A 9,788-nucleotide genomic window follows, 5' to 3' on the forward strand; every position below is an offset into this window, starting at 1 on the left:
GTTTGACTTTCCATTTAAAAAAAAATATTTTTTTCGTTATTTTAATATATTTTCGGCACAATTATTTAGGAGAGTTAGGTATATTGTGTAATTGTTTGTAAGTTAAGGGGTATAATGGTAAAGTTTACATGTTCAAAAATGAAAATGGACACTTATAAGGGAACGCTATTAATACAATTGAATAAAATACAAAATGGAAGGGAGTATGTGGGAGATAGAAAGTGTGGTGAGTTTATTGAATAGTAAAAGTAAAAGTGGTGAGGAGTTTTTTTAGTTCATTGGTGGGATGAATTTGTTGTAGAAAATTTGTTTGTGAGGAAAGTGATGTGGAGGAGTAAGAAAATAGTAGAGAAATAGTGGTGAATTTTGTTTTTTCCTCATTGGTGAGAGTGGACTAAGACTCTAAGCTAGTGTTGTTTGATGTAGAACAAGTGTGGATGAATCATTATCCTCCGGAGATTTCTACTTATGTACCGTCAGATATTTTGTCACTTGATTAATGCATTATTTACCTTCGCTTTTCCCTTAAAATAAATAAATATAAATTGGTTGTGAAATATGCACATGAGTTATTAAAGTGGGCCCATAAGGAGAGAGATAGAGAAAAATAAGTGGATTTTTTTATTATGGAGCAAAATTATTTGAAAATCAAAAAAGTAATATGATGCAATTTTTTTCGACGGTATTACGAATATGCCACCTGATTTACTAACTTTGTCGATATCGAGATTAACCGGCAACTTCTCACATTGAATTTTGCACTTTCGGCGTTCGAAGTAAAAGGCTGGAAAAGTCATGAACTGACGAAGGGGTTGTGATCTTCATTAGGAGTTGAATAAAACACCCAAATTTCCTGACAGGTAACACCAATACAATCTCTCCTTTTTCAATTGTAAAATTATTTCGGTTAGTTGTTATTATATTTAACCTCTCCCAAATTGGCAATTGAGAAACAACTTCGAAACAAATTAGGGTTTGTTTTGCAGAATTATGAGAAAGTTGTCTCCTTTTTCTGATTTCTTATTATGGCTACAAATTAAGTTAGAATTTCATATTTATGTGGGTTATAAATTAAGTTAGGATTTTTCATATTAATGGGCTATAAATTAAGTTAGGATTTCATATTAATGGGTTATTAATTGATTTGGATGATTGTATTCTGCGAAGTTGATTTGGATGATGTTCATTGTATTCTGTGTGTGCCCCTCAGTTGGGTGTTGGCATTGTCGCAGTAAAAATTGTGGTATGTTTGGCAGGTGGTAATAAATGGTTGTAATGAGAATGAATTTGTTAGTTTCCTTTCCGATACTGGTGTAAATGTTTAGTTGTGGCTTTGCATAATCAAGTACGTGCTTATTACGAATAATGGGTTTGGGAACTCTAGTGTAATGAGGAAACATGTGTATAATTGTGGAAATAGGATAATTCCTTAATTTAGCTTGGTTGGTAATTTAAACGGGGAAGTGAGGAAAATGAAATGTGTGGAAATCAACTAGTTATGTTTTTCCTGTTTTATTTTCCACACTTTTCCCCTTCAAAAGTGATGGAAAAATGTATAAACTCGTAGAAAACAAAATTAAACCAAATTAAACCAGAGAAAAATATGTAATAGTCCATCTTCCATTGTTTTCCATAATAATTAGCCAAACAAATTTAAATTTAGAGATTTTTACATATTTCTTCATATTGTTTTCTATAGATTTCCATAGTTTTACTTTTACTTACATTTCCACATTAACTTGGTTTTCAAACACATTAAAGTTTTTTATCAAATAAATTTGTATAATTCAGGGAAATCCAATGGCATACATCATGACTTCAGGTAGAATTTGACAGGATTGAGATTTCATGAGCTAAACTGGTGGGTTGGTGGCTTTTGCATTTTTAAAAGTGAGCTAATATTGGTATTAAACAGTTAAACCCACCCATGAACAATATGAAATGAGTCTGTTGCATTTTTTCAGTCAAAATTTCTTGCTAGGAGTTCTTGACACCCACTACGACCTCCTTTTGCCTCAAGTTTCAGAGGTTGCTGTTATGATGGTGTAGCCGTAGTTTTTGTGAAGGATTGATAAGTGGATTTCAGTAGGGATATACTTATAAAGAAGTTACCTAACTTAAATGGGTTAGTGGATAATCATATTTATCCTCAAATAGAGAACCTCTATACGTATACTTTTTAAAAAAAAACGTCGGAAGTTGGAGAAGTTTGGAGGGAGGGGGGAGGACTGGATAGATGCACTAGTTCTAGATGTGTAAGGACCATCTTTCCTCATAACAAAGGTGGAAGGAGGAAAGATTTAAGAATTAATGTTTTCACTATTTGCTGATCTCACGCCAAGCCCCTCTGTTAACGTAGCTATTAAAGATTTAAGAATGCTGTCACTTAGCTTCCAGTCAAGAAGGAGATGGTCCACGACTCCACGCTAAGTACTATTATGAGTTCAGAATCCTTCTTCAAGTTACTTGTAAAATTGCAATCCCATTCAGTTGGTATGAATGCTGAAGTTCTTCTCTTGCCTTTGTAGAACTTAATTGCAGCCTAAAATATCTTCTTCAAACATGGATGGCGGAGGAAGACGACAGTTGCCATCATGGATGATGAGATCTACTGCTACTGAGGGAGCAAGTATTTCAGAGACGAAAGAAGAAAATAAAGATGGTTCTGTAAAGCCTCGTACCAAAGCTATCAAGCCCCAGAAGAAAGTTCAGGCAAAACAGCATGATACAGAGGTCCCATTTACCGAGAATAAAGAAAATTTGCTTAAAAAATGTGAAACAAGAACAAGAAAAAGAAAGTTAAACAAACATGGCGAAGGTCAAGATGAAAGATTTCCAGAAGAGGAACCATGTTTGCTTAAACCATGTAAAGAAAGTAGAAGCAAAAGAATGTCGATTAAGCATGGTGAAGATCGAGTTGATGACTTTCTTGAACGTGATACAGAGAAGCAAGTTGACGGCGTAGTGAGTAAAAGAGCTCGAAACAATGTTCCCAGGATCAAGCACTCAAAAAAATTCATGGAAGAATTTCAAAATGGAACAGCAGAATCTAGTCCAAGTGAAGATGAGTTTACTGTGCAAGATCTAGTAAGCATTGCCGAAGAGGTGCGTTCCCTTGATATTTTCATATTATATATAGTGATATACTTATATATACTAGATGTTACTTGTTAGTATACTGAAATCTACATTAATCATCGATTCCTAATTTCTACAAAGTTGGAAGAATATCTGATTTGCTTCTTTTCTTTTGTAACTTTTTTTTGGATTACTATCAACTAAATCTTTTATCTCAATAACTATTCTCTCCTTAGTTTTTGTGAAATAGACGAGTAGTACTGTTAAGTTGGTTGGCTTTTGGATATTTTATAGTGGAATGGTCAAAATGAAGTATTTCGGTGAACTGTTCTATTTATCTCTTGTAGGGAGAATTTATGGAAATAAACTCTCAACTGATAGGCCATCTATTTGGTGCGGCCAATATCCATGTGCATTTATCTCGGGGTTGTGTAATATGTTTGTGTTGTTCACATGATCTTTAGAAAGTATGGTCTCGAATTTTGGTCTCAGTTATCCCCTTCATCACGTGTTTGCAGTATGTGAAGGCTGATAGGGAGAAGGAGCTTCAAAAGTTGAAAAAAGTCGAATTTGAACCAGAGATCAGGCCTCAACTTAGAGCTCACCCTGAGATTGGATCAGAGAAGAATCTCATGTCTTACACGGGAAATAAGTTGGTTAACAATCAACCACTCTCTTCAGATTCTTCTATGACCAAGCCATTATCCAGTGAAGGAAGCTCTATTAATCTGAGTACTCCTCGCGATCCTTGTCAAGACATGCTTGATTTATTATTGGGTCTCTGACAAAGGAAGGCAGAAGAAGTGGAGAGGAAGACTAATTTTGTGACTGAAAAAATCACACTTGATTACGAGCTCAGCAAAATAAGTAAAAACGATACTGTAGCAGAAGTGGCTCCTGTGGGGAAGAAATAGAGACAGAGTGGAAAGACTTTTGAATTGAATAGCTGAGCTTGCTGAATGTGAAATAACTTCATAACTAATGAGGTTTGCTACTCTCGTTAACCTTTTTTGCTCTCTCCCCATTCTCCCCCCCCCCCTTTCATCTGCCTGAAAGTATGGAATTGTAGTCTTTCTGGTGTGGCGTATTCCTAATAAGATTCACACAATAAATCTAAGAAAATAAACAAGTCTAGGATATTTTCGGTTATTCTGTAGATTTTCTGACTGGAAGCATATTTATATGCCGTGAAATCCCGTAAGTTACAAGTCAAAGTCATATGATATCTGTTATATCCCTTGTTTTGGGATTTCTTGAAAAAGAGCTGAGTGGCTGGCACGCACTTGTCAGCACACAGTGAGAAAGTCAAACTTTGCTAGGCTTGATTTTGTAAAGAATGGAAGATAATTTAATTGGCAATGGAGCAATTACTTTGTCAGACATTTACATCCTTTAGAGATTGCTTCGTTTCCCCCCTTTTCCCAATTACTAATTGCTACGTTGCATCTCTATAACTTTGCTAGTTTACTTGAACGTCTGATTCCTTAAAATGTTTTGGTGTGATATTTTGACGCTTCTTGAAAAACATCTGGATTATTGTTTGCAAGTACGGCAAATTGATAAGCTCAGGAAGTTTAATGAAGTAGTATTTGAGCAATCATATATTAGATTATCTGCATGTTTTTCATGAACATCTCGATTCTTGTATTTTGCATGATGGATTCGCGTATTTTTCTGGATTCACGTGTTTTGCATCGGCCTCAGCTGGCTGAATTGTATGAACTTTGTGATAGAACAATCACTACATATTTTCTTATTTACGTTAGTACTTTTGTAGAGTGAAAAGAGATAATGGATATTAAACAACATTTTACTATATATAAGAGTCTGTCCATTTCCGATGGAGCCAAAGATTCATTTGTTCTTTTGGCCGTAGGATGTAATGGATTAAGGCTGTGTTTGTGTTTGGTTGTTAGAGGATTCACCAAAAATTAGAGGATTTGACCAATTTAGAGGTTTGACCAATTCAATCCTCTAATATAGGTGTTTGGAAGTTAGAGGATTGAGATAGAGGATTGGGATGAACCCTCTAATTCCAAAAAAGTTGCTCCATGTAGCTTTTTCAATTAGAGGATTGTGTTGGGTAAGTTGAAAAGACAATTTAGTCCTCAAGGTGAAATATGGTTGATATACATAATACTTTTTCCTTTTCTCTATTCACTTTAGTACTTAACTTACTACTCCCTCCGTCCCAGATTAATTGTTACACTTTCCTTTTTCGTCCGTCCCAAATTAGTTGTTACACTTCTAAATTAGGAATGATCCCACAATTATTATATTGTCTCTCTCTTCCCACTAAAACTTTTTTGGTCCCCACACCCTCTCTCATTCAATTAAAAAAATACCCCACTAACTCCTATCACATCTACTTTTTCAATAAAATAACAATTGATAACCAAACAACCACTTATCACCTAAAACTTTGTGCAAAGGTAAGTGTAACAACTAATCTGGGACGGAGGGAGTACTTTGCTTACCTTTTTATTTTAAATTTTATTTAACTAGACATTTTTTCTTAAATAGATGATGTAAAATATAATTAAAAATAAAAATAAATAAAAATTGAGTTTATTTTATAGTATGAATTTATGTAAAAAAGTATTTCTTAGTCAATCCTATTTTGGCAACTTAGACATTTAATCATTTTTTTTCGTAAAATTTGTTAATGGGATTAACAAATTATCAAATTTTTTTTGAAGGAAGCCTAAAAGACACTTAATTTTCATTGCTTAAAACGTCACCACTTAAACACAAAAGAACATTTGACGGGAGATTACTACCTAACAAACGCCAACCATTGACCCACGACAAGCAATGAGCGATCTCGTGGGCAACAATTATACTACTTCTACCAACAAAAGACCAAGAAATATTAGAAAAAGAACTCAACAAAAACCAAGAAATATTAGAAAAAGAACTCAACAAAAACCAAGAAAACCAAGAACTCAACATGATATTTAGGCATCTAAAACAAGGTGGAAATGGCTCCGCCCTTCCTCGTGCTCGCGAATTGCATTGATCTCATTCACACAGTCACTCCCCACAACTACATTGTTATAGCCATGCTCCATCGCCAAATGGAGCCCCAAGAGTACGAGCTTTGCTTCAACCACTTTTGCTTCCACTTTTGCTTCCCACAGGTCTCCACACTTACATTTTCAATTTTATAGGAATGTTGTTTAATTATTTTCATGTTACTACATTTAATTCCAAAAAAAATCTAACCATTCATATTCATATATTTAGCAATTACTAATTCTCTATAATTAAATAAGTCAATGTCCTTATTGGTAATTTTACACAATCAAACAACTATTATATATCAACTATTTACCAAACACTTTTACAAAATCAGCTAGTCAAACAAGCTAATACCAACAGCTAGTCAAACATGCTAATACAATCTGCTACTGCTAACAGCTAACCGCTAGGCGCTAGCGCTAGTTGCCAAACAAGTCCTAAATCAAAATGGCTCTTAAAACCTATTCGCTTCCTTTCCATGAAGTAGAAGATGGTCGTCCCGTTGTCGTCCCGTTATAGCTTTTGGGTCAATTGGAAACAACCTCTCTGCAATTGCAGGGGTAAGGTTGCGTATACCCGACCCCCCTTACTCCGCTTCTTGCGGGAGCCTTTTTAAGGCAATGGGGTAATGAGTAATGGTAATGATAAGAGTCTGTGATTACATGATTTCAGGATCAATTCAGAGGATATGGACCCCATGGTTCATAAAATTCTGCACCTGATTGGATGGAAGTTCCCATGATATCAATCTACTGCTTTAGAAAAATACTTCCTGGAAGAGTTGCAAAGAAACTCGATATTGTCCTTACCTCTGAATCAGACTTGTGATCTACTGAGGAGGGGGGATTCTGTGATTGTGACAGAGAAAGTATTTGACAGCATCACGATTCAAGAGAAGTAAAAAATCTAGTTCGGAAATGATCAAGGACTCAGCTGGGAATGCTTATGTTATCAAAATGCTGTTTACAATCTGGGTTTGATGATTGGGTGATTGCTTCCACTCAGCAGTAACCCACAACGAGGCTCCACTGATTCCATACATGGCAACTTCTATGCTGTCAGGGACTCTAGATTCTTCGTTGTTAGGAGCTTATTATCTTCTTGGGGAGTTTGGGATGAAAGATTTGTGCAGAATTTTGCATAAACATCTTGAAGAATTGAGAATGTGGGTCATTGACAGTGTCTCTTCTTGCAAAGCTGTGATCTGTCACCAATTGTGACCGGTAAAAGTTGCAGAATTGATCAAATTTTGTTTGTCTTAGCATAGGCTAGGTAAATTGTGCTCTGAATGTAAATTTTGTAGTGTGAAATGTTGTTTTTATTTCTCTGATTGTACACCATATCAACTTGCATCAGATAATAAGATAGCTGGAAATCGGAAGTACATTCCTTGAAAACTCCTTACAGTTGTGTGCGACTGTGCGTATACGCTGCTTCCATCAGTGATAGACCACATTTGGTTGAGGATCATCTTTATAATTTTTTTACAGTATTCAGAAGTACATCATACTCTATAATAGTTTGAGCAAGAAATGCCTCCAAAACCCCGACCCCATTGAACACTTCGTCGTTCACCTAATAAGATCCTGGATACCCTTTCAATACAGAAGGGAAAAGACGTTATGGTCATACTTCTACCAACATGAAGATGATGTTAAGTAGTCCATTGACTTCTCTGGTGAAGTCCTAGGTATCGAGTAAGTTTGAGTCCACCTTCACGAGCTTACATACCTCCTTTTAACTGAATAGAAAACTAAAATGCTCCAACTTCGAGTAAATAGGTCTGGAGGTCCCTAAACTTTGCCAAAAGGAGCAGTTAGGTCCCTCAAGTTTCAAAAGGAGCATTTAGGTCCCTCAAAATGGATGGAAAACGCTGCTTTTTGTTTTCCGTCACTAACGGCCTTTAAAATTCAATTAAATTAAAAGGAAACTAAATAAAAGGCACTAAACGACAAAAAAACAGTTACATTTACCATTTAACAATAATTAAATAAAGGGAAATTCATTTCAGTTAGCTTTTTACAAAAATATAGCCGTTGAGGCTCTCAAAAAACAGAGTATTTAACATTCCATGGCCAACAAAACAACAATAAAACACTTTAAAAAAAAAAATTCTTTCTTCTCCATCTTCTGCTCTGTGTTTTTTCTCTGTTGCTCCACTATAGCTGACTCTTCTCAACAAAAAGGTATTTTTCTGTCATTTTTTTAAAAATCTTAAGTTAGCTTATTTTAACAATAATTAAACATATTTAGGAAATAATTATTAAAACGTAATTTATTTGCAGAATGATGAACAGGGCTATCTCTTTGTTCAACAATGGTGATAATGAACACCCTAAGAGGTGCTACTGTGGATTCACAGTATCCATTCAAAAGGCATGGACAAAAGAAAATCCTGGAAGGAGGTTCATTAATTGCTTGTCCAGATTATGATGTTGAAACAAACAGAAGGGGTTGTATCTTTTTTAGATGGATTGATGAACAAGAACCAACAACTTGGCAAACAATTGTCATACTAGGGTTAATGCAAGATAAACAAAGCCTTGCTGCTGAAGTTGATAGTTTTAGGACAAACTTAGTGAAGCTAACAATTATGCAAGGAAGAGGGAGGCAGACTATGTGATGAGCAAGATGAGAAGACCTATTAGTGTGAAATGTGAAGTGTGGGTTGTAATCCTAGTGGTTCTGTTTTTTTTATCTGGTTTGTTTTAAGTTAAGTGGGTTAAGTGGGTAGGTAAAATGTAATGATCTGCACTAATGAAATGTAATGAAGACTTTAAATTCAATAAAATCTAACCTCATGGTCTTTTTTCTAATCTTCTAGCCATTGCAAGATCCTGCAATGCTTGGCTTGATATTGTGTGTCCTTGACTTGGTTGAGTCTGTGACAATGGGAAGTCATGTGCAGGGAAGGAGTAGATGGTTTGCTCACCCCCATGATCAGAATAGAAAGCTGCAGGAGGTCTTTGCCTCTGTGGTGTGGGGAAATGTTGTGATATAGGCTGCATTAATTAAAACAAATTAGGAACAAGTTGGCTTCAGTACAGTAAAGTAACATGTAAGAAAGAATTTGAGTCTATTGAATGACTTACAGTAGCTATTCTTTGATACCCATTTGGGTAGGTATAAATACCCACACCCCTATTGTGCATTGGTATAGCTGAACTGGTTCTTGGGTGTTGTTGTTGTGGTGTGGTCTGCTCTGCAGTAGCATGATTGTTGCTGTGTTGTTGTTGCTTAGGGGCATTCTTGCAACCCCTTTTGTTGTGGCCTATCACACCACATAAGCTTCATTTCATAGAACAACCTGTTCTCTTCAGCTTACCAGATGCAGTTACCTCTCCAACACCATATCTCCTCTTTGTTTTAGGTCTTCCATTGACCTTTTTCACCTTTGGAGCCACAACAATGCTATCAGAAGTAGGCCACTCTTGAGGACCATTTAAAGACTCTAACAAAAATTCATATGCCTTCATGTAGGTCTGTTTGCAGAAATATGCATTGACATATTGTTCTGGGTGGTCTACTTTATTCCATATAGCAACAATTGCATGTTTGCATGGAATCCCACTCACCTGCCATGCATTGCAACTGCAAGTATGTTGGTTCAGATCCACCACATACTTAACCTGTGTTGCACCTTCTCTTACTCCATAGAAAAACCCACCATCCCTGTATGCATTCCAACC

At 35.7% G+C, this 9,788-nt stretch overlaps 1 protein-coding gene and 1 long non-coding RNA gene across 3 annotated transcripts; one reads left to right on the forward strand and one right to left on the reverse strand.

Moving 5' to 3' along the window:
• Positions 1–704: 704 nt before the first annotated feature.
• LOC110802949 (uncharacterized) lies at positions 705–7,483 on the forward strand. 2 transcript variants are annotated; one of them, XM_056837416.1, is made up of 4 exons: positions 705–860; positions 2,529–3,105; positions 3,597–4,064; positions 6,772–7,483. In XM_056837416.1, the coding sequence occupies exons 2-3, from the start codon at positions 2,563–2,565 to the stop codon at positions 3,861–3,863; spliced, it is 810 nt and encodes a 269-aa protein (XP_056693394.1). In that variant the 5' UTR covers positions 705–860; positions 2,529–2,562; the 3' UTR covers positions 3,864–4,064; positions 6,772–7,483. The 2 variants fall into 2 exon arrangements, with proteins under 2 accessions (XP_056693394.1, XP_021864101.1); XM_022008409.2 differs by lacking the exon at positions 705–860 and adding an exon at positions 904–2,442.
• A 561-nt stretch (positions 7,484–8,044) lies between these two features.
• Positions 8,045–9,284, reverse strand: LOC110802948 (uncharacterized). Its single transcript, XR_002537357.2, has 3 exons — positions 9,192–9,284; positions 8,897–9,101; positions 8,045–8,293 (listed from the first exon to the last, which is right to left on the reverse strand). It is a non-coding gene; the product is annotated as an uncharacterized lncRNA (long non-coding RNA).
• Between the last annotated feature and the right edge of the window lie 504 nt (positions 9,285–9,788).

This window comes from Spinacia oleracea, chromosome 2, assembly GCF_020520425.1.
Source record: "Spinacia oleracea cultivar Varoflay chromosome 2, BTI_SOV_V1, whole genome shotgun sequence".
NCBI classification, from domain to species: Eukaryota; Viridiplantae; Streptophyta; class Magnoliopsida; order Caryophyllales; family Amaranthaceae; genus Spinacia; species Spinacia oleracea.

Bases quoted from the DNA above. Each gene is read 5' to 3' on its own strand.
- LOC110802949 (XM_056837416.1), top strand. From the start codon at position 2,563: ATGGATGGCGGAGGAAGACGACAGTTGCCATCATGGATGATGAGATCT. The intron at 3,106-3,596 runs GTGCGTTCCCTT...ACGTGTTTGCAG, and splicing joins TAGTAAGCATTGCCGAAGAG to TATGTGAAGGCTGATAGGGA.